Source organism: Patiria miniata, unplaced genomic scaffold (genome assembly GCF_015706575.1).
Source record: "Patiria miniata isolate m_02_andy unplaced genomic scaffold, ASM1570657v1 HiC_scaffold_5, whole genome shotgun sequence".
Lineage (NCBI taxonomy): Eukaryota > Metazoa > Echinodermata > Asteroidea > Valvatida > Asterinidae > Patiria > Patiria miniata.
The window spans coordinates 41272767-41297781 of NW_024037072.1; the positions used below are offsets into that span (position 1 = coordinate 41272767).

General features: G+C 43.6%; 3 protein-coding genes across 3 annotated transcripts; 1 reads left to right on the forward strand and 2 right to left on the reverse strand.

The window, feature by feature from the left end:
- The first annotated feature begins 723 nt into the window (after positions 1-723).
- LOC119741505 lies at positions 724-8433 on the forward strand. Its single transcript, XM_038217283.1, has 3 exons — positions 724-1055; positions 1302-8083; positions 8329-8433. The coding sequence occupies exon 2, from the start codon at positions 2253-2255 to the stop codon at positions 7587-7589; it is 5337 nt and encodes a 1778-aa protein (XP_038073211.1). The 5' UTR covers positions 724-1055; positions 1302-2252; the 3' UTR covers positions 7590-8083; positions 8329-8433.
- Positions 8434-10972: 2539 nt separating this feature from the next.
- Positions 10973-15132, reverse strand: LOC119741831 (collagen alpha-1(X) chain-like). The gene is made up of 2 exons (XM_038217740.1): positions 15024-15132; positions 10973-12498 (listed from the first exon to the last, which is right to left on the reverse strand). The coding sequence occupies exons 1-2, from the start codon at positions 15033-15035 to the stop codon at positions 11647-11649; spliced, it is 864 nt and encodes a 287-aa protein (XP_038073668.1). The 5' UTR covers positions 15036-15132; the 3' UTR covers positions 10973-11646.
- A 7781-nt stretch (positions 15133-22913) lies between these two features.
- On the reverse strand, positions 22914-24019 carry LOC119740434 (collagen alpha-1(X) chain-like). Its single transcript, XM_038215746.1, has one exon. The coding sequence runs from the start codon at positions 23995-23997 to the stop codon at positions 23173-23175; it is 825 nt and encodes a 274-aa protein (XP_038071674.1). The 5' UTR covers positions 23998-24019; the 3' UTR covers positions 22914-23172.
- Positions 24020-25015: the final 996 nt, after the last annotated feature.

A 25015-nucleotide genomic window follows, 5' to 3' on the forward strand; every position in this document is an offset into this window, starting at 1 on the left:
TTACCGTCAATGCCATTTCTGTCGTTCTAATCGGTGAGCTCAGTAGTTGAACTTTTCCTCGCAGATTCGTTTCTAGTCTGACTGATCTGCTTGCTGTTGCTCCTTAGGATTTAACCTTTGCGAAGGTTTGAGTTGAGATTTTATACATAATGTGGTGGAGGATAAATGTCAAACCGGCCCGAGGCACAATGTTTGATCTTTCAGTTTGACAATCCGGGTCTCGAAGGAAGTTCTCAAGGTGACATTTTTTACTAAAATCGCTCGGTGACCTCTTGGCTAACTTATCCAAAAGGTCAAAAAAAAAATTTAATTGAAAAGGAAATACGTTGTTCCAATTAAAGTAAAACTGAAAAAAGTTTGAACTTTCAAGATCCGGCTTATAAACGTTTGAACTTTAAAAATCCAGGATATGGAGGAAGTTCATGTCGTGACGTTTTACTGAATTCGGTCAGTGACTTCTTGGCATATCTATTCCCAAGGTATAAAAAATGAAAAGGAAATACGTCGGTGTAGGCCTAATCAAAGATAAAATGAGTAAGTTTGAACTTTCAAATTCCGGCTTCTAATGCTTGAGCTTTAAACATCCAGGGCATGGAGGATATTCTCGTGGTGACATTTACTGAATTCGGTCAGCACCCCAAGTCAGTCTAGAGAGGAGGGAAACAACGCACTGAAATGCTGATGACGGCGCAGTACTCAGACTCCACCAAAGCTTATTGTAACACATGCTTTCTGTAAGGATTATTTAGACATACATTTTATCATGTTGCACCGAAATATCTTCCGTGGAGGTCAATAATCTGTGTATCACCCACGAGGTCTTAGTCTGGTTTATGTTGTGCATGATGCAATAGTTTCATGCTGTAGAGTCAAGACACAGACATATGCTAGTGTGCACATTGTTTCATGTGGGCTTCCTGCATCAACGATTTGGGAAAGATAATCTGCCCAACTTCTTTTGTTTTAATCAATAAGTAAGAAAGCGACATTCAAGGCAGTTTGACCTGACGTCTTTTCTGCTAGTTTGCTGTAGTTGACCTGTGCTCAACAAAGTCGTGAGTCTTTGGTTTCATGACTATTTTGCGTGCAATCATTGTTAGGATTGGGACTCTGAGGGGCAGACACGTTTGGGGGGAATAACACATGGGGATTTGTAATGCTGTCACATTCCTGATTTTGTTATCATATCTGTTCGACACTAAATTAACTGAATAATTTACTCCTCATATGGTTATGTTATGTATGTTTATTGTCATGAAAACATACTTACAAATTGTTATTTGATCTGTGGTTAATTTCAGATTAAACCTAGTTATATTCCACAAGTCCATTTGTGTGGAAAGCGTCAATGACCTCAAGAGAGTGCAAGGGTTTATGCAAACAAGGCAGCAGAATTGCGTTACAGTTTAATGACTTTGAGTCACTCTCCAAGTTATTGGAGTAATGGCGTTCCAGTCAATCGTTGGCGACCAAAGTTGAGACGGCTGCCCGCCACCAGTACTTACCTGACATTGTGACAACCACCCATGATGTTCACAGTCCAGGGGTTGTGTGTATTGCACCTGATGTTGAGTGTATGCAGTTGACTGACGCAACTTGCGCCCTACATGGTGAGACTGAGAGCCGTAATCATCAGGTATTTCCTCGTGGTCCAGATGGGGACAAGATTTGAATCGTGAATCATCTTGGACAATTTGATTGCGGCCAAGTTCGTATACCTGTACATGTACTGTAACCTTTGAGCTTTGGACGAGCACCTGATTCTGTGTTTCGAGGATATCCCAAGTTCATCGTACTGTGACCTGTAACCTTTGAACTTTGGACGAGCACCTGATTCTGTGTTTCGAGGATATCCCAAGTTCATCGAACTGTGACCTGTGACCTTTGAGCTTTGGACGAACACCTGATGCCGTGTTCGAGGATATCCCAAGTTCATCGAAATGTGATCAGTGACCTTTGAACTTTGGACGAGCATCTGACCGTGTTCGAGGATATCCCAAGTTCATCGAACTGTATACTTTGAACTGCACATGTGTTTGATTTATTGCTTGATTGTTGTGTAATTTTCTTGCTAATTTTCAAGTAATTTTACTTGTAGTGTTTGATATCTCACATAATTTACATTTTCTTCACATAATTGTGTTGATTGATTGATTGACTGGTTGGTAAAATCTTTTCTGATTTATATAATATTGGTATTGATCATAACGTACTGCTATTCCATTTTCACTGCTGTAATTTGATAGTTCACAATGTCAGTTTCAAATGCCAGTAAATCCAGCAAAGCTGGTACTTCCAGTTCAATTAGTAGTGCTAGGCTCAAGGCAGCTGCTACTTTAGCAGGCCTTCAGGCAGAAGCCGCAAGCAGGATAGCATTGAAAGCCATTGAAGAGGAAGAGTTGAGACTTGCTCAGCGTAAGCGAGACTGCGAACTCCAGCTGGAAATTGCCAAGGCAGAGGCGGAGCAAAGGGCTCTGGGAGACATTGAACAATCTTCACATGAAGAGGAGCCTAAGCTAAGTTTACATGGGTCGACGGCTGCAGAGAAGGTGGATCAGTGGTTAACTGGTAACCCGCAGCCATCTGCTCCAGTGCAGCCATCATCGCCCATGTCAGCGATTCCTTTGCAACGTGAGATGATTGACACGCTGCTCTTGCCGAAGTGTGAGCTGGTCAAGTTCAATGGGGACCCTCTTGAATACTGGATCTTCATCTCTAGCTTTGATGCAGCTGTTGGCAACACCAGCGTTGGGGCCAGCGCCAAGCTAAATCGCCTGTTCCAGTATTGTTGCGGAGAGGCGCTGGCAGTTATCAGATGTTGTGCTGTCATGCAGCCGGATGAGGGCTACACAAAGGCAAGAGCATTGCTTCGTGAACGCTTTGGTAACGATTACAGGATTTCGGAAACTTGGGTCAGTAAACTTACAGAGGGCCCGCGCATCCTGCCAGGGGATTGCAGAGGTATCCAGAAGTTAGCTGACGATCTTCGGAGTTGCACACTCACTCTGACAGCGATGAAAAGGCTTGGAGAAGTTGACACTAAAAGGAGCCTTAGCCTCATCGTAAAGAGACTGCCACAATACGTGCAGGGTAAATGGCGTTCGAAAGCTGTGGGCATTCTGGACAAGACTGGCCACTACCCCAATGTTGCAGAACTTGTCAAGTTTGTCAGCAAGGTAGCTCGAGAGGCAAATGATCCTGTTTATGGTTTGGAGAACCGGCACAGCGATGAGAAATCACCCAAGAAGAAGGGATCCAACTACAATATCCAAGCCACCGGTGAGGTCGACCACAGGTCTCGGGTTGGGACTGACTCGTCTAAGCGTCAATGTGGCGAGAACGAATTGGTGAAAAGGACAGCTTGTCCATTGTGCTCTGGGGGACATGCACTCACGGCATGCAACAACTTTGGTAAGATGTCTCCTACTGACCGAGTCAAAGTGGCGAGTGAAAACAAGCTGTGTTTCAACTGTCTCTGCAGTAGGCATTTTTCAAGGCAGTGTAAAGCAGCTCCCTGCGGTTTCCAAGGATGTAGAGGAAAACACTCGAGGTTGTTACATGGTGTATTCCAGAGAGCGAATTCTGAAGATGGAGGTGCTCCTAAAGAATCGCCTGATGATCAGAAAGTCGGAGCAACAAGTCTCGCTTGTGGGTCCAGTCAAGAACACTCCAAGATAGCCCTACCAGTTGTCGCCGTGATGGTGAGAGGTGCGGGTAGTGGGGAGTGGCTCAAGACAAATGCTCTTCTTGATCCTGGGAGCAACAGGTCGTTCTGCACAATGGAGTTAGTGAAAATGCTGGGTGTAAAGGGCACCCCACAGTCTTTGTCTCTGGACACGTTGAACGAGAATGCACAGGTTCAAACAGTTGTGCTTTCGTTGGACGTGTCTGGAACTGTCGGCAAGGCCCATACCAGAAAGTCTTTCTGCATACCAGAGATTCACGCTCTGAAAGAGTTTCCCACTCTGCGAGATTCCTGCGCTACCCTTGAAGATGTGAGGAAGTTCAAACACTTGAGAGACATTCCTGTTCCATGCGTGGCTAAAGATGGTGTAGCGATTCTCATTGGACAAGATGCCCCACAGGCCCTGGTTCCATTAGAGGTGAGGCGTGGTGCGGAAGGCGAACCCTACGCAGTCAGAACCTGCCTTGGATGGACGGTGAATGGACCGTTAGCCAGTGGGAGTCCAGCAGCAGCAGTGTCCAACTTTGTTCAAGGCGGCCTTGAAGCTCAGGTCGAGCGATTTTGGAAGCTTGACACTGCAGACCTATCAGATGACAGAACCATGTCACTGGATGACAAAAAGGCAGTCAAGACATGGAATGACTCAGTCAATCTTGTTGATGGCCACTACCAGTTAGACATACCATTCAAGTCGGACACTCCCGATTTGCCTGAGAACAGGATTGTTGCAGAAAGGCGCTTGCAATCCCTTGCCAAGCGGTTTACCAAGGACCCCGGTTGGCACTCAAGATACTGTGCAGAGATACAAAATCTGTTGAGCAGAGGGTTTGCTGAGAGGGTGCCTGAGCACGAGCTGGCATCATCAACGGGACGAACTTGGTACTTACCTCATCACTGTGTTCTGAACCCCAACAAGCCTGAAAAGCTTAGAGTTGTGTTCGATTGCGCTGCTAGATGCTGTGGTACTTCGTTAAACGACAGAGTATTACAGGGGCCGGACATGATGAACAAGTTAGTTGGAGTCCTTACCCGATTCCGAGAGCACAAAGTTGGATTGATGGGAGACATCGAGCAGATGTTTCATCAGGTTGGAGTCTCCAAGGAACACAGAGATGTGTTACGATTCCTATGGTGGCCTGAAGGGGATGCTACTCGACCTCCTGAAGTGTTTCGTATGACGGTCCACCTTTTCGGAGGGGTATGGAGTCCGAGTTGCGCTGCATTTGCTCTGCGGCGAACGGCAGATGACAACGAGGATATGTTCAGCAGTGATGCAGTCCAGGCGGTAAAAGAGAACTTCTACGTTGATGATCTTCTTAAATCCTTCAAGTCGGAGGATGATGCAGCATTCATGGTGAAGCAGCTGACGCACCTTCTAGCTAAAGGTGGCTTCCACTTGACTAAGTGGATCTGCAGTAGCAGAAAGGTCATGGATTCCGTACCGACGGCTGAAAGAGCCAAGACAGTCACCGACTTGGACCTTGATCATGAACGTCTTCCTGTGGAAAGGGCCTTAGGAGTACGTTGGGATACCGAAGGTGATCAGATTGGAGTCAAGATAAAGTCAAGGCGAGGATGTCACACTAAGAGAGGTCTGTTAAGCATTCTGAGCTCCGTTTACGATCCTCTTGGGTGCGTGTGTCCATTTGTTCTGTTGGCCAAGCTCATGTTCCAAAATGAGTGTAGAATAGTTGGGAAGGGCTGGGATGAGCCATTGGAAGTCAGTACGCAAGATCAGTGGACCAGGTGGCTGGATGATCTTCCCAAGCTGGAGCAGTTTTCAGTTGATAGGTGTCTGATTCCTGGTGATTTTGGAATTGTTGAGGAATGTCGTTTGCATCATTTTGCTGACGCTTCACAAGATGCCTATGGCTCCGTTTCTTTTGCCCGCTTTGTCAACACTGACGGTGATATTCACTGCAGCTTTCTGATTGGCAAATCACGACTCGCTCCGTTGAAGACCATGACTATCCCTAGACTAGAGCTATCTGCTGCCGTTATTGCAGTGAAGATGGACCAGATGCTCAGAAGAGAACTAAGGGTTCAGGTGAAAGGGTCAACGTTCTGGACAGACAGTACGGTGGTACTCCAGTACATAAGTAACCAATCAAAGCGTCTCCAAACATTTGTTGCAAACAGAGTTGCCACAATTCATGATAGATCTACCGCCAGTCAGTGGAGATATGTCAATACACAGCAGAATCCTGCTGACGATGCATCTAGGGGGCTCGATGCCCAGAGTATGCTTGACAAGATAAGATGGAGAAAGGGTCCTGATTTCTTGTGGCAGACTGAGGACAGTTGGCCTGTGACTCCACAAATTCCTAGTCTGCAGGAAAAGGACAAGGAAGTGAGAAAGATAGCACTGTCCCGAGCCATAGATGTCGTTGATCAGGATGACCCCATTCACAGGTTGATCAGCAGATACTCATCTTTGTATCGACTCAAAAGGGCGGTCGCATGGGTGCTCCGCTTCATAAAGTGGCTGCGACTCCATAGGCCCAGGAACCTGGATAATGAAGATACGGGAAACCAGAGGTTGACTGTGGGTGAACTGCAAGATGCGGAGCTGGCCATAATCAGGAGCGTTCAGAGAAGGCACTACAAGAAGGAGTTCCGTGATTTGTTGGCGGGAAAGACTTCGGTGCAGAGACAGAGTCATGTGTATAGTCTCGAACCGTGCGTAGATGACCATGGTGTATTGAGGCTTGGTGGTAGACTGCGACACTCTCCAGTCGGGCCCACTTGCAAGCGTCCAGTGATACTACCTCGTGATAGTCATCTGGCCACTTTGATAGTTCGTCATGCACATGAATTGCTATCTGGCCATTCGGGCAAAGAGCATGTGCTCTCTGTGATAAGACGACAATATTGGGTTCCCAAGGTGCGACCTTTGATCAACCGCATTTTGAAGGAGTGCGTGCTCTGTAGAAAACTTCGGGGACTGCCTGGCATTCAACGTATGGCCGATCTACCTGCCTACAGAGTGACTCCAGGCAAACCACCGTTCACCCACGTTGGGGTTGATTGCTTCGGACCGTTTCATGTCAAACGAGGGAGGAGCAGGGAAAAGCGATATGGCTGTATTTTCACCTGTATGCGAATCAGAGCAGTCTACCTGGAGAAGCTACACTCTCTAGAAACTGATTCATTCCTCAATGCCTTCCTAAGGTTTGCGGCAAGGCGAGGAACCCCGGAGAAAATCTATTCCGACAACGGGACCAACTTTGTTGGAGCAGAAAGGGAGCTAAGGGCAGCTATCGAGCGTCTACAGGAAAGCAAACAGGCGGAGGGTTTCTTTCTCAGCAGAAAGGTCGAATGGCAGTTTAACCCGCCAGCGGCCTCCCACATGGGAGGCGTTTGGGAGCGCCAGATTCGTACCTGCCGGAAAGTTCTGAGTTCACTTCTGCATGATGAGGTGCTTGATGACGAGAGACTCGACACATTGTTCTGCGAAGTGGAGTCTATCGTAAATGACCGACCCATCACAGCAGTCTCCGACGATCCGAAAGATCTCGAACCCCTTACTCCCAATCATCTGTTGAAGCTTGGACATGGGCATCCAGTTTCACTCCGTGACTTGAAAGCAACTGACCAGTATGGGAAGCGATGGAAACACGTACAGTTGCTGGTTGAAAGGTTCTGGAAGCGTTGGACTGCAGAGTATCTTCCCACGCTTCAACGCAGACAACGTTGGCTTGAGCCACAAGCCAATTTCAAGGCTGGTGACCTGGTGTTGGTCAAGGATGACAATCTGCCCAGAAGTCAGTGGCCTCTAGCGAGGATTTTGAAGACCTTCCCTGGAGCCGATGGTCTGGTTAGGAGTGTGGAAGTACGGACAGCCACTGGAAATCATGTCAGGCCAATCACCAAACTGTGTCTGTTAGAAGGTGTTAAAGACTAGAAGCATCTCCTTAACCAATTGGACCAATTAGTTATAAGGCAACACGTTTAGGTTCCAGTTTAAAGTTTAATCGTTTTATAAGGTTTAGTGTTAAGCTTGGTTACTTGTTGTGATTGTAAATGTTCGTTGATTACTCTTACATTTAAGGGGCCGGAATGTAACACATGCTTTCTGTAAGGATTATTTAGACATACATTTTATCATGTTGCACCGAAATATCTTCCGTGGAGGTCAATAATCTGTGTATCACCCACGAGGTCTTAGTCTGGTTTATGTTGTGCATGATGCAATAGTTTCATGCTGTAGAGTCAAGACACAGACATATGCTAGTGTGCACATTGTTTCATGTGGGCTTCCTGCATCAACGATTTGGGAAAGATAATCTGCCCAACTTCTTTTGTTTTAATCAATAAGTAAGAAAGCGACATTCAAGGCAGTTTGACCTGACGTCTTTTCTGCTAGTTTGCTGTAGTTGACCTGTGCTCAACAAAGTCGTGAGTCTTTGGTTTCATGACTATTTTGCGTGCAATCATTGTTAGGATTGGGACTCTGAGGGGCAGATACGTTTGGGGGAATAACACATGGGGATTTGTAATGCTGTCACATTCCTGATTTTGTTATCATATCTGTTCGACACTAAATTAACTGAATAATTTACTCCTCATATGGTTATGTTATGTATGTTTATTGTCATGAAAACATACTTACAAATTGTTATTTGATCTGTGGTTAATTTCAGATTAAACCTAGTTATATTCCACAAGTCCATTTGTGTGGAAAGCGTCAATGACCTCAAGAGAGTGCAAGGGTTTATGCAAACAAGGCAGCAGAATTGCGTTACACTTATAATACGGACGTGACGTCACACAGGCGTTGTCTCATTTCCCTTTTCTTTGGGGAAGGGTATCTTTCAAGACTGTAAAATTCCATGTCATCTATGGGGGTGTTTTCTATCCATGTCTTAAAGTGTGATAAGAATGTTTTGTTGGCGGACAAACGGTGGGAAATACATCGTCTGCTATTGTGAATTTTACAGTCTTACAAAATACCGTTCTCCAAATAACATGGAATTTGAGCGGACCCATGATTAATTGTTTAAATAATTTTGAATACCAATTGCTTCAGTGAACATTACTACTGTCAGATTAACTTAACTTTGATTCCGTTTGTCGGTGTTAGTTCAATGACTAATGGTGGAATGTCATTCTCATCCTCGGGATTGAATTTCGAAGTCTTGAAAGGATATGGCAAAGCTGCCCAATATCGTAAGGAAACTCAGCTAGTCTTTGCTGTCTCGTGACAACCAAGCCTGTTCTCAACGTGTTTTTCACTTTTACAGTATATTCTAAACTCATATTCATCGTCCCTGCCAACATTAGGGTATTATCCGATAGTGTTATAATTTACTCGGTTGCTCAATTCGAACGAACTTGGATTTAGATATTGACGATGAAGCTAATATAAGGTCAGTTTATACTCGGCGCGACAGCGAACGCCAACGCGAATTTGTGACGTCACGGCGAGTTTTCGCGCTGCGAATTCGCAAATGTTGAACAAATTCAACAACTTCAACTCCGATGACTTTCGCAGCGAATGAACTACCTTACATACCTAATGTGGACATTCCTTTGGCTTCTTTTAGTTCAGAAAAACCGGAGGAACACTCTTTCAACCCAATTTCGGTATCATGATTTCCTTGAGTGTTCTTGAGATTTCCTTGAGTGGTCCTCTTCATTTTGCGACGGATGACCCTAACCTGATAATGCCTCTAAATCTGTTTTCCAGAGAAGTGAAACCTTGTGTGAGGCCCGGTTCATACTCCACGCGAATACGATGCGAATGCGAATCGAATTTGACGTCATGAAACGTTTGCTGCGAAATTCGCCAGAGTTAAAATTTGCCCAACTTTTACGAATTCGAAGTGCGAATACTTGACACGACGTCAGAAATTCGCGTTCGCTTTCGCTTTCGCGCCGAGTATGAACCGGGCTTTACTTGGCTTAGTCCAAGTGCACAGAATTTTTACACAACCCGCAATGCGTGGACCAGTTTTGTTTTTAGGTCCACACAAATATGGCATGGTTGGCACACTCCGTATAAAAGGCCTTGATGAGCGCGATTGGGCAACAACCAACTGTGACTGGGCAGGGGCGTCGCTATAGGGACTGGAAATCATGGAACAGGGGTCAACCACTCCCCCCCCCCCGCATTATTAGTTTTTGTCGGCAAAATCGTCGAATTGTCGGCAAAATCGTCATTGTGTCGGCATTATCGTCATCCTGTCGGCAAAATCGTCATCCTGTCGGCAAAATCGTCATTGTGTCGGCAACATCGTCATCCTGTCGGCAACATCGCCATCCTGTTGGCAACATCTTCATCCTGTCGGCAAAATAGTCATCCTGTCGGAAAAATCGTCATCCTGTCGGAAAAAAATCGTCATTGTGTCGGCAACATCGTCATCCTGTCGGCACAATCGTTATCATGTCGGCAAAATCGTCATCCTGTCGGCAAAATCGTCATCCTGTCGGCAAAAATAGATTTGCCGACATATAAGCTTAAATTAATATATAGGGCCACACAATATTATCCGATACCAGTATTGTCCAGTTTCGTCCACTTTAGTTCCCCATTAGTGATTATGGAGTCCAGCTCCCCCTTGAGTTTGGGGCAGTTGGGTGATCGGGGGGGGGGGGAATTGCCACCTACCAGCAACGAGTGGTCTGTCGGCTATTTTACTGACGCCACCTCCCCTGGCCCTCTCCATTTCAATGGAGTTGCTGAGCGGAAAGTAATATTGCATGCTTGGTGTCAACTGCCAAACATGTCTGCCGAGGACTAGTTCCAAGCGGAAGTCTATATCGGACGACCGTTGACCGATAACGCTTTTTTGGGCATATAGATATCTTCTTTGCGATAAGCAAACTTTCGTGCTTATTATCTCCATGAAATCGACCCCTTTTGTCTGATTGGTCAAGGAAGGGTTACTTTTATTTGTTTATTTTTTGACAGGGGTGGCGGTGGCGATGGTGGCAGGCCTGTATTTGAATAAAAGAAAGTATATTTAAAGGGGACACTGTTATCAGATACTGAATTGAATAGTTTATTTACTGAATGAAGAAAGTAGAAGCAAAAAACATTATCGGCTTGTCACACAGCTCACACCTCCACACGGTGCCTATGTCATATCATGCAATAAAATATGTAATTTTTATTACCTAAATCAGGCTAACTGATACAGGCTACGTCAAATTACAACTACACGTAACAGTATTAGTTCAGTGCAAATAAAAGCGTTTCTCATTTTTATTGCAAACGCCCATGTATATGCAGCTTCAACATTAAGGTATATATAGCTTTTAATTAGGATCAACATAATTGTAGTCTTGGTGCAAGACTCAACGGTTACTATCTGGTACGTCATGTTTCGCGTCTCATGTTTGAGCTTATGCGTTTTGTAATTGTCATCGACAGAGGGCGCACTAAATACTGGCGCTACACTATTTTGATAAACTGAATTGTGTAAGCCATGAATCGAAAAAGTACAATGAGCTCGATTCCTATCAGAGATAGGGGAAAACCACTTAAAATCAAATATGGTAGAGTCCTGAGTGAAGAGAAAAAAATATTTAAAAACATTCGAATGTCTTTGAACCAAGACTACATAAACTGCTGCTGTTGAAGTTAATTCAACAACAAATATTTCAGCTTTTTATAATAATGTGTATTTTTTTTATACGGACACATGTGGAACCAGCAAAACTGTAAGCATTTATAAATGTTACAAGCTTGATCTGGCTCTTGGAAAAATTCAAATGAGTTTGTTCCACACTGAGTTGCGTTTTAAAAAGTCAGAGAAGTAAAAAAATACCTGGTGGAACTTCTGTGAATACTTCTTTCAATATTGCGAAACTCAAGTAATTATTAATTTCATGAAAGCTAGCTTTGCATTTACAATGTACTAGTTTTTTTACCATTATTGACTAGGGAAAAGTGTAGCAGAGAATCGCAGGGTCACATTAGAAGAGACACGGTGGTTACAGGTCTCTCAGATTTTGCTTTACACTGCATGGATCAAAAAGCCAGAGAAGTAAGCAAATCTACCTCCAGCGCTGTAAATACCTCTGTTACTGCCGAAAAACTCAAGCCAGACTCTGTCTCCCGTAGCCAAGATAAGGACTGCCGAATTGCTGGACTGGTGGTGATAACTGTCATGACTGTCATATATTGAAAAGACAAGCTCACCGTTCTTTTTTAGCTGTACATAAGGCCGCGTTGCTGTGTTTATTCTAAGAAAACTGGTCGTGAAAAAATAGACTCCAGGTTGTGAGCATGTAAACACGCCCGACTGCGAATCGTACCTGTCTCCGATATTCGTCATGATGTTGTCAAAGACGATTACATCGCCAATGCCGCCGGTGACAGCTGACGTTCGGTAAGCGCTGAATGCGACGGCAGAGGGCGCTGTTGGTGTCACAAGGGTAGCTTCTCCCGGTTGTCCCTTCTGCCCCGTTTCACCCGGTGGTCCGTGCGGTCCCTCGAGCCCTGGCTCCCCCTGGTCACCTTTCTGCCCCTCACCGATGTCTCCCTTGCAACCTGCAGGTCCCAGCTTCCCCGAAGGTCCCTGCATCCCTGGCTCGCCTTGATCCCCCTTCCGTCCCTGGTCGCCGGTCTCTCCCTTGGGTCCGGCGAGGCCATACCCGGGGTCACCTTTGGGGCCAAGAGGTCCTTGAACTCCGATTCCCCCCGGATTTCCTGGGATCCCAGGTACCCCAGGGTGGCCTGGAAGGCAAGCAGTGCAGCAACTTGATGAGCCTGTTGGTTGTCCTGTAGTCTCCGAATCACGTTGACAGTGACTGCTTGATATCAGCAGCATTACAATCATCGCAAGAACAGAATGTTCACGTCTGACCTATTATTTGGAAAACCAGATATTGTTTGTTTGGCTAAATAAATATGCAATCAAGGATAAATTCTAAACAAGGACAGCTCTCCAGTCGACTAGCTAACTGATTGGCTGTCGACCACCTTGCCAGCCATTCGAGCTCTCAAGCTGAGTGGCCTACATCAACTACACTTTTCGGATAATTTGCAGCCCGGCAATAATTCAAGCCAGATTTAAACGAGTCACTGATTTTTGTAACTCGAATCGGACTCAAGTCCAGTCATTGCCTCGAGTCATTACAACTCTGATTCAAGACAATCTTTTCTCTGCGTTATGGGAGCAAAGGCAACCCAAAATAAAAGCGTATTCTCAGCAGGTTAAAAAAATAGGGCAAAAAGGTACGTGCCTTTTACTTTTACTAGTAATAAAAACATACAAATTTGAAATTTGTTATGAGAAAAAAATGGAATGTGCTAAAGATTTCGGAATATGTTGAAGAGTAGGCCTAAGGAAAGAGAAGAAACCCTAAATGTGGCCGTAAATTATCGGTGGGTCAATGGGCTTTCAAAGGGAATGCACCCACAATCCGCCTGGGCACCAACAATAAGCTTGCCCCCACCAAGGCGATTGTGACAGTTGTAAACGGAATGATTCTTGGACTACCCCATTCAAAACTTCCCATTGAAACATTACATTTTGTCCAGAGCCACTTATGAAACGGAGATAAAAGGGAACATTTATTTATTGAAACTAGGATTTGATCAATCAAGCTTAAAGAAAGAGAATTGACATTTTGTGTAAAAGGGCAAAAAGGTTAGCTTGCTGGCATTAACCACTCTGCCACATTGCTTCGTTTCAAATCAAGTGACATGATTATTTGTTTAATCATGACGTTTCACCCATGGCAAGCGTATCTACTTGGTTTGCAGAAGAAAACGCTCGCCGCGTGCCGCTCCTTTTACTTTCATGCTCAATAGTCTAAGAACCAGACGTTCACGTTTTGCAGAGCCTCATAACGAACGTCTAATGTATCCGTGAATGTAAAGTTTACAAGCCCCGCGCGCCAGCCAAGTTGCCTTTAGAAGTTGCGAAGTCGTTTGCAGCAGAAATTCGGCCAAAGCTGTTGACTGGTCAATATAGCTGCCATGGTTTTGTCGTAAAACACCGATTTTTTTTCATAACGAATTTTAACTTGCATGTTCATTTAAACGGAACTTTATTTTCTTCTTCTATTTTAGTGATTGCAACCCTCTGGGGAAAAAAAACTTTTTAGTTTGTGTTGTCTTCGCGCGCGTAGGGTCGGGAACCTGTCTACCGTGTGAGAACTGGATCATTTGCGGGCGGCAAATAATTCGAATTTGTATTAGCTCTCTTATTTCCAAAGAATGAAAATTCACTCTATTCAAGTGAAACTAGGACAAGACAATAAAAAGCATGAAATCCATTCAGTTGCACTGTTTCCGAGTCTTCACTCGAGTTTCGACTGAAGTGATCCTTTTAAAGGGAATGTACAACATTTGCTTTTGGCATGCAATTTTCATAAATAAATGGATTTGGAGAATTAGTATGTGATAGCAAATATTGTTACACTGATTTGTTTCACGTTTTGGGTTCGTAGAAAACCAAAACATATTCTTGTTGTCTGGTTCCCTGACCCCACTTAAGATGAAACGGGGCAATTTATAGACTTTGGGGAATTGTAGGATCAGAGAACAGTCTAGCAGGCTGGTAGCCCTTCACATGTGTAATCAATTGCAAAGAAAATGCAGACAAACTAAATATGAAAAAGTAGGCGCACTTTTTGAAAAAAGCCAGTTTTCTCCAACGCTGGTCGGCCGACCAGCGTTGGAAAAATACAAGTTTTTTCTTGAAAATGTTAGCACACCAGGAGCCACAACTTTACAGGATGCCTTAGACTGTCATTCCCGATCAATCCAGTAAGGTATTTCATGATAATTTGATCATTTCGTTTTTTGATGTTTGCAAATGTTGTATCTTCCCTTTAAAAGCATTTCTTTTAAAAGCATTTCACTCTAAATCGCCTGGTCCTTCCATAAGTTAACTTTGGCCAAACTATTTTCGTTCGATGTGTAATTCAAGAGTAAATACTCGTAATTTTACATCGCGAGGTCAAAAAAAGGGACTTCAACTAGAAATCGGGGTGTTTTCTTCCAGGATGAAACTTGAAAATACAATACTTAGTTATCTTTAAAAAAAATCAAATCTTATTTTAAAAGCAATTCAATATGAAAATGTAGAGTAAACTTCACTCTACTCTCTAATTCCAAAGAGTGAAAATTCACTCCATTCGAGTGAACATTCACCCCCACAGTCGGAAACTAGGGACTAGACGTTTTGGAGTCAAAGTTCTTCAATCGTAAAGATCGAGTTTTCACTCGAGCTTTGACTGAAGAGGTTCATTTTGTAGACTTTTGCAATAGAAAACGAGAGTGATTTTTAGTCTAAAACGTCTAGTCCTTAATTTCACTCTTTGTAATTTAGAGAGTACGTCTAGCGAAAGCAATCATCTATGAAAACTGACGAAATCTTACCGTCAATGCCATTGCTGTCGTTCTTATCAGGTGAGCTCAGTAGTTCAACTAGTTGGATTTTTTTCGCAGACAACTTTCTAGTTTGACTGATCTGTTCGCTGCTCCTCCTTTGGATTTAACCTCTGAGAAGGTTTGAGTTGAGTTTTTATACAAACTGTGGTAGAGGCAAAAAATGTCAAACCGGCCTATTAATGTTAGATCTTTTAAAATCCGGGTAGTGAAGGAAGTTCTCCAGATGACATTTGACTGAATTCGGTCAGTGACATTTTGGCTTATCTTGTCAGATGAAAGATATAATTTAATAAAAACTGAAAAGGAAATACGTCGGTGCAATTAAAGTTAAAATGAGAAATTTTTAACTTTCAAGATCCAACTTGTAAAGGTTTGAACTTTCAAAATGCAGGATATGGAGGAAGTTGTCGCAGTGACATTATGACTGAATTCGGTCAGTGATTATTTGGCTTATCCGTCGAATAGGTGAAATAACTTTAAAAACAAATTGAAAAGGAAATACGTATAAGTGCAATTAAAGTTAAAAAGAGAAAGTTTGAACTTTCAAGATCCGACTTGTAAACGGTTTTAATTTTAAACATGCAGGGCATGAAAGATATTCTCGTGGTGACATTTACTGAATTCGGTCAGCACCCCAAAGCCATTCCAGAGGGTTGGAGGGAAACGACACACTGAAACGCTTAGGCCTATGATGGTCTAGGGGCTACACGTTGTTTTGGTTTGATACGCGATAACCCGCCACTGCGATAATCCTCCGCCGCGAGAGGGCGTTATCACGACCAACCAATATCCATCCACGAACTGTACGAGCCGTCAACGTCTAGGCAAATTCCTAAAATCCCCCCCCCCCCGAAAATGGGGAAAACTAGAGCGCATGCGCGACGTCTGCAGGCAATTACGGTCCATTTTCAGTCCCACACAAGAGCTGACCAGTGAAAGTTGCACAAAAGACTTGCTGCATCTTTTATATTACTGGAAGAAATTTGAGAGTTTACTGCGGAACCACTATCATATGATTTTTTTTTTGAATTCGCGCTGCATATTGTTATGGCGCTACCTGCACCGGTCCACATTGTTCTTTGTTAATTTGCCACGATCTTCGCATAATGCGAGTTCGCTCAGTCTTTAAAATACTTTGTTGCATAACGCTTATTTCTCTGTGTGTTATAAAAGGGTTGGGCTCCGGGCACGCGGGGTCTGTGTCCCTCTCAACGTGCCGTCGGGTTGCTCCTGCCTCCGAAGCTGTATCAGAACATGCAGGAATAAGAACATTCCTCCATGATCAGAATAAGTCGTATCGTCAAATTGTTTGAGTTGTTTTAATTAAAGATAGTTGGTTTTGTTCTGCAAAACCTGTCTTCAACTGTCAATCTGTTCGTTGTGTCGATCCCCTTTGAAGTGTGACGGTGTAGCATGAATTTAGGTTTTATGAAATACGGACTCATTGGTGGTATCGCGCATGCTCGTGCATAGATAACTAGGAGAGGGACCGGTCAAGTGAGAGGGTTTAACCAATAAAAGGGAAAAAGAGTCAGATTTTCATACGGGTCCAATTTTCATATGACAACGGCCATGATGCATGACGTGCCGCGCTGCCACACAGCCATAATGCCAAACAGGTGTGCGCGCATTACATAATCATGGCCTAGACGTTGTTACTGACGGATCGTGATGGTAGCAGACCAGTAAATAAACTTCCATAGACCCCAATGGTAAATGCTCCCACTTCAAAAATTCGGGAAAATTACTCACAACTCTCCAAGGTGTTCGAGACACACATCAAATGACTTTTAGGATAACTTAAAGGAGAAATTTCCATCTGAAGTTGATCACCCCTGAAAATAGTCCTGAAGCCCATTGCCATTTTGAAAAACGATGCCTACACTCCATTGCAAAATAGAGCGCTTTTAGGGACCAAATTATATCCAAATTACACAGAACTGCAAGCTCCGAGTCCTGTGCACGGCTTCCACCCATATTTTTTACCAACCTTTAAGTTCATGGCCCACAGCATGCTCAAATGCTGAAGATTTTGAGGGCATGCAAATCGTGATTTGGCCGACGTAGGCAATTTCGGACCGATTTACTGGTCTGCACCCTATAAAGAAGCAAGGTTTTGAAAAATTTCCCCAAACCACTTGTACGGCACGAGGAAGGATGGATGACTCATATTTCATCCAAAAATTGCGAGAAAAAAATCTCTGACTGCGATTTCTGGCGTGAAAACAAGCCTCCTGTTTGCGGCAACCTTGCTGTAGGGCGCCCCCAACGGGAGTTAATTGAGTTTTTGCTCCTTCCGACCCCAAATTACCCCCCCCCCCTCGAAATTGCTGTGATCGGACGACGGTCCATCGGCCCCATTCAGATTTTGGGCGCATTTGTTGCAGAACCGCTATTGCTGACCCCTTTTGAAACGCTGCCCCCCCCCGGTTCCGCCCCCCTGAAAAAAAAAAAAACAACGCCGTCGTGGAATGTAAAGCGCCTGCGCAAACATTTAAAAACAAACGATGGAAGGCGCCATTTTGAAATTATAGGTAGCAGACCAGTAAATTAACTTCCATAGACCCCAATGGTAAATGCTCCCACTTCAAAAATTCGGGAAAAAAACTCACAACTCTCCAAGGTGTTCGAGACACACATCAAATTAAAGCTTATTTCATCATCTTTCATTTTCTTTTCAATTTACAGGGGGGCAAATCGATGACTTTTAGGAGAAATTTCCATCTGAAGATGATCACCCCTGGAAATAGTCTTGAAGCCCATCGCCATTTTGAAAAACGATGCCTACACTCCATTGCAAAATAGAGCGCTTTTAGGGTCCAAATTACATCCAAATTATACAGAACTGCAAGCTCCCAGTCCTGTGCACGGCTTCCATCCATATTTTTTACAAACCCTCAAGTTCATGGCCCTCTGCACGCTCAAATACTGAAGATGCAAATCGTGATTTGGCCGGCGTAGGCAATTTCGGACCGATTTACTGGTCTGCACCCTGATGATATTGGTTGGTCGTGATAACGCCCTCTCGCGGCGGCGGATTATCGCAGCGCCGGATTATCGCGTATCAAACCATAACAACGTCTAGACCCTAGACTACGCTTATGACCGCGTAAACGTGTTTGAAAAGTGCACTTCTTTAAACATTTAAACATTGTCCATGCTTTTCTGGACAACTGAGGGTGATGTTGGTGTGATGTCATTTCAGGAAGACACTGTTAAGTTTCAGGGTTTTCTGTTCAATCGAAAAATGTAAATCGAAAAATGAGCTTAATGAAAGCATTTGTGAGAAAAGTTTGCTCATTGGCATACTGCCATGAACTGACACAACAACGAATGACAAAAGATTACACAATTTGCGACAGCGAAATATCCAAAATTCTGTCAACCTTTGGCGCTGAAATAGCTGTAACAATGACGTTTCTGCCTGAAATGACATTACACTTTTGTTCATGAATATGGATATTCGGATTAGCATAAAAAAGAACCTGACAAACTCACAAAAGAGATTTGTCACATGGTGCTATCGTAACACGTGTTATTCCTATAAGTGTAACACGTGTTAATCCTATTCAAGTATTATTGTTCAATATACATGTAGTATTATTGGTATACACCTCCCTCCAGAAAATAAGCCCTAGCGCCCTCAAAGTGGAGCCCAGTTATGCCATTGAGTAGGCCTATATGCGCATCTGAACTCGAACTTTATTGGGAAGGTTTCTCATCCCATTATGTCATGCTTCACATGGAATTGGAGCAGAAAATGTTAAGTTACTCTGATTCCTTGTTCAATACACTGCTTCAGTGAACATCATGCAGATTCACTTAAGTTTTTGATCCAGTTTGTCTGTGTTAATTCAAAGACCAATGGTAGAATATCATTCTCCTTACAACGGAAGTCTTGTGAAGGAAATGGCATAAATGCCATGACATTAATATCGTATTAAAAAAAACTCAGCTACAGTCTTTGCTGTTTCGTGACAACCAAACCTGTTCTTGGTAATTTTCCCCTCACTTTTACAGTTTATTCTAAATTCATCATCATCATCATCCCTGCCAACTTTCAAGGGGACATTATCCAATAGTGTTGTAATTTTATTCGGCTGTTCAATCATAGTAAACAGAGCGTAGAAAGCCATTACTTACTTCTTTATATAAAGGTAACCTGGATTTAGATAATGATGGCGATGAATCTGATATACGGTGGGTTTATACTCGGCTTTATACATACTTCGACATACTTCGCTTCATACTCAAATTTCGCAGCGACTGTTTCCCGACGCTCGCTTCGCATTCGCAGGAACACACACTCTTTTCAGAGCACATGACGAGCGCGCATAACTGGGAAACAACCAATTGCGCCTGGGCAGGAGCGTCCCACTGTACCCCCCCCCCCCCACATATTTTAGTTTTTGTCGGCAAAGTCGTCATCCTGTCGGCAAAATCGTCATCCTGTCGGCAAAATCGTACGTCTGTCGGCATATAAGCTGCGGAGCCATGCAATTATTATACGATACCAGTATTGTCCAGTCTCGTCCACTTTGAACAGTTCCTCCGTTGGTCGTTATGATGTCCAGCTCCCCCTACCACCTCCTCTTGATTTTGGGGAAGTCGGGTGATCGGGAACTATATTGGCTGCCTTCCAGCACGAATCGGTATGTCGGCTATTTTATTGTCGCCACCTCCACAATTCAGTGGATTTGCTGAGCACAAAGTATAATTGCATGTTGGTGCTAACTACTAAGTAGAAATCTGCCGAGGACTAGTTCCAAGCAGTCTACATGCGAGCGTTGACCGGTAATGTTTTTTCTTTTGCAAATAAATATATTTCTATAAATCATAACTTTCACGCTTATTATCTCCATGAAAATTACCCCTGTTGCCCTATTTGTCAAGGATGAGTTGCTTTTATTTGTTTGTATTTTGGAGGACGGGTGGTGGCGATGGTGGTAGGCCTGTATTCGAAGCCCCCCCCCCCAAAAAAAAAATAAATTCCGTAAAACAAAAGGCATTAGCAAAAAGAAGGATTAAGATGTACATGCGAACGGTCTCCCCCTAAAGAAATAGTCGTGACAAGGGTGCATTTGTAGTTAATATAGTGTGAATGATTTTAGGATTGTATTGGCGCTCCCCATTGAAAATATTGCATGAGCCCCCCCCCCCCCTCCCCCCCCCCCCCCCCCCCCCCCACACACACACACCCACACTTACCCACCCACACACCTTTTGATTTTCGGAGGCGTAAGTGTCCGGAGAAAATAAGCGGTCTACATTTCAGCACGCCTCCCTGGAAAAAATTCTGGATCCACCCTGCCCTCCCCCCCCCCCCCCCCCCAATATCGGTTCTAGAACCGCGCCTGGTGGTAGGCCTGTATTCGAACAAAATAAAGTATATTTTAAAGGGGACACAATTATCAGATACTGAATCGAATACTTTATTCAGTGCATGAAGAGGGAAACGTAAAAACATTTCTCTCGACTTGACTACCTCTACTGATCATGTTCTTATATTGTCATATCAATATGTAATTAAACATTATATCTAAATGATATAGGCTACGTCAAAATACAACTAATAATGTTAGTTTGGTGGAAAAGTAATGTAGCGTTTGTCATATATATTGCAGACGCCCATGCAGATACAGCTTCAACATTATTATAATTATTATTATTAATTAATATTTATTCGGCCAACAAATGAACAAAAGTACAATGACAAAGCAAATATATATCATAAAGTAAACAAAAATTGGAAATGTTACAAGCTTGATTTGGAAAAATTAAAATGGATTTGTTTTGACTGAGGTACGGAAGGATAATAAAGTCAGAGAAGTTACAAAATTACCTGGCGGAACTGTAGTGAATACTTAATTGTTTCATTAGGCAAAAAAAAAAATAGTTCTGTTTCCGATTACATGGCATTCTAAAATAGGGTAGGTATGTATATAAAAAAAATGTGTACGACCATAATGGAGAGGGTAAAAGGTAGTAATTGAAGATTTTCGGGTTTTTTCCCTCATTTTCCCCAAATACAAATTAGGGAAGGGGTATCAAAGAAGGGTATGTAGGGTAACCTGAAGCAGAACAATTTTGTTTTGGCCTAAGGCCTATTGCCGAGCGCAAGCAATAACATGTATTAATTTCAGGAAAGAATCACCCTATTGATCACACTAAACGAAACAGGGGGGTTCACATTAGGTTTCCCAAATTTTGGCTTTACACTGCATGGATCAAAAAGCCAGAGAAGTATAACTGGGAAACAACCAATTGCGCCTGGGCAGGAGCGTCCCACTGTACCCCCCCCCCCCCCACATATTTTAGTTTTTGTCGGCAAAGTCGTCATCCTGTCGGCAAAATCGTCATCCTGTCGGCAAAATCGTACGTCTGTCGGCATATAAGCTGCGGAGCCATGCAATTATTATACGATACCAGTATTGTCCAGTCTCGTCCACTTTGAACAGTTCCTCCGTTGGTCGTTATGATGTCCAGCTCCGCCTACCACCTCCTCTTGATTTTGGGGAAGTCGGGTGATCGGGAACTATATTGGCTGCCTTCCAGCACGAATCGGTATGTCGGCTATTTTATTGTCGCCACCTCCACAATTCAGTGGATTTGCTGAGCACAAAGTATAATTGCATGTTGGTGCTAACTACTAAGTAGAAATCTGCCGAGGACTAGTTCCAAGCAGTCTACATGCGAGCGTTGACCGGTAATGTTTTTTCTTTTGCAAATAAATATATTTCTATAAATCATAACTTTCACGCTTATTATCTCCATGAAAATTACCCCTGTTGCCCTATTTGTCAAGGATGAGTTGCTTTTATTTGTTTGTATTTTGGAGGACGGGTGGTGGCGATGGTGGTAGGCCTGTATTCGAAGCCCCCCCCCCAAAAAAAAAATAAATTCCGTAAAACAAAAGGCATTAGCAAAAAGAAGGATTAAGATGTACATGCGAACGGTCTCCCCCTAAAGAAATAGTCGTGACAAGGGTGCATTTGTAGTTAATATAGTGTGAATGATTTTAGGATTGTATTGGCGCTCCCCATTGAAAATATTGCATGAGCCCCCCCCCCCCCTCCCCCCCCCCCCCCCCCCCCCCCCCCCCCCCCACACACACACACCCACACTTACCCACCCACACACCTTTTGATTTTCGGAGGCGTAAGTGTCCGGAGAAAATAAGCGGTCTACATTTCAGCACGCCTCCCTGGAAAAAATTCTGGATCCACCCTGCCCCCCCCCCCCCCCCCCCCCCCCCCAATATCGGTTCTAGAACCGCGCCTGGTGGTAGGCCTGTATTCGAACAAAATAAAGTATATTTTAAAGGGGACACAATTATCAGATACTGAATCGAATACTTTATTCAGTGCATGAAGAGGGAAACGTAAAAACATTTCTCTCGACTTGACTACCTCTACTGATCATGTTCTTATATTGTCATATCAATATGTAATTAAACATTATATCTAAATGATATAGGCTACGTCAAAATACAACTAATAATGTTAGTTTGGTGGAAAAGTAATGTAGCGTTTGTCATATATATTGCAGACGCCCATGCAGATACAGCTTCAACATTATTATAATTATTATTATTAATTAATATTTATTCGGCCAACAAATGAACAAAAGTACAATGACAAAGCAAATATATATCATAAAGTAAACAAAAATTGGAAATGTTACAAGCTTGATTTGGAAAAATTAAAATGGATTTGTTTTGACTGAGGTACGGAAGGATAATAAAGTCAGAGAAGTTACAAAATTACCTGGCGGAACTGTAGTGAATACTTAATTGTTTCATTAGGCAAAAAAAAAAATAGTTCTGTTTCCGATTACATGGCATTCTAAAATAGGGTAGGTATGTATATAAAAAAAATGTGTACGACCATAATGGAGAGGGTAAAAGGTAGTAATTGAAGATTTTCGGGTTTTTTCCCTCATTTTCCCCAAATACAAATTAGGGAAGGGGTATCAAAGAAGGGTATGTAGGGTAACCTGAAGCAGAACAATTTTGTTTTGGCCTAAGGCCTATTGCCGAGCGCAAGCAATAACATGTATTAATTTCAGGAAAGAATCACCCTATTGATCACACTAAACGAAACAGGGGGGTTCACATTAGGTTTCCCAAATTTTGGCTTTACACTGCATGGATCAAAAAGCCAGAGAAGTAAGCATATCTTTGTGAACTGCTGTAAATACCTCTGCTACCGCTGCCAAACTCAAGCCAGACTCTGTCTCCCGTAGCCAAGATAAGGACTGCCGAATTGCTGGACTGGTGGTAATAATTGGCATGACTGTCATGAATCGAAAAGACAAGCGCACCGTTCTTTCTTAGCTGTACATGAGGCCGCGTTGCTGTGTTCAAACTAAGAAAACTGGTCGTGAAAAAGTAGACTCCAGGTTGTGAGCATGTAAACACGCCCGACTGCGAATCGTACCTGTCTCCGATATTCGTCATGATGTTGTCAAAGATGATGACATCGCCAGTGCCGCCGGTGACACTTGCTGTGCGATAAGCGCTGAATGCGACGGCAGAGGGCGCTGTGGGTGTCACAAGGGTAGCTTCTCCCGGTTGTCCCTTCTGCCCCGTTTCACCCGGGGGACCTTGCGGTCCCTCGAGCCCTGGCTCCCCCTGGTCACCTTTCTGCCCCTCACCGATGTCTCCCTTGCGACCTGCAGGTCCCAGCTTCCCCGAAGGTCCCTGCATCCCTGGCTCGCCTTGATCCCCCTTCCGTCCCTGTTCGCCGGTCTCTCCCTTGGGTCCAGCGAGGCCATACCCGGGGTCACCTTTGGGGCCAAGAGGTCCTTGAACTCCGATTCCCCCCGGATTTCCTGGGATCCCAGGTACCCCAGGGTGGCCTGGAAGGCAAGCACTGCAGCAACTTGATGAGACTGTTGGTTGTCCTGTAGTCTCCGAATCACGTTGACAGTGACTGCTTGATATCAGCAGCATTACAATCATCGGAAGAACAGAATGTTCACGTCTGACCTATTATTTGGAAAACCAGATATTGTTTGTTTGGCTAAATAAATATGCAATCAAGGATAAATTCTAAACAATGAGTAATTGATCAGCTCTCCAGTCGACTAGCTAACTGATTGGCTGTCGACCACGTTGCCAGCCAATCGAGCTCTCAAGCTAAGTGGCCTACATCAACTACACTTTTCGGATTATTTGCAGCCCGGCAATAATTCAAGCCAGATTTAAACGAGTCACTGATTTTTGTGACTCGAGTCGGACTCAAGTCCAGTCATTGCCTCGAGTCATTACAACTCTGATTCAAGCCAATCTTTTCTGTGCGTTATGGGAGCAAAGGCAACCCAAAATAAAAGCGTATTCTCAGAAGGTTAAAAAAATAGGGCAAAAAGGTACGTGCCTTTTACTTTTACTAGTAATAAAAACATACAAATTTGAAATTCGTTATGAGAAAAAGTGGAATGTGCTAAAGATTTCGGAATATGTTGAAGAGTAGGCCTAAGGAAAGAGAAGAAACCCTAAATGTGGCCGTAAATTATCGTTGGGTCAGTGGGCTTTCAAAGAAAATGCACCCACAATCCGCCTGGGCACCAACAATAAGCTTGCCCCCACCAAGGCGATTGTGACAGTTGTAAACGGAATGATTCTTGGACTACCCCATTAAAAACTTCCCATTGAAACATTACATTTTGTCCAGAGCCACTTATGAAACGGAAATAAAAGGGAACATTTATTTATTGAAACTAGGATTTGATCAATCAAGCTTAAAGAAAGAAAATTAACATTTTGTGTAAAAGGGCAAAAAAGGTTAGCTTGCTGGCATTAACCACTCTGCCACATTGCTTCGGAGTTAGTTTCAAATCAAGTGACATGATATATTTGTTTAATCATGACGTTTCACCCATGGCAAGCGTTTCTACTTGGTTTGCAGAAGAAAACGCTCTCCGCGTGCCGCTCCTTTTACTTTCATGCTCAATAGTCTAAGAACCAGACGTTCACGTGT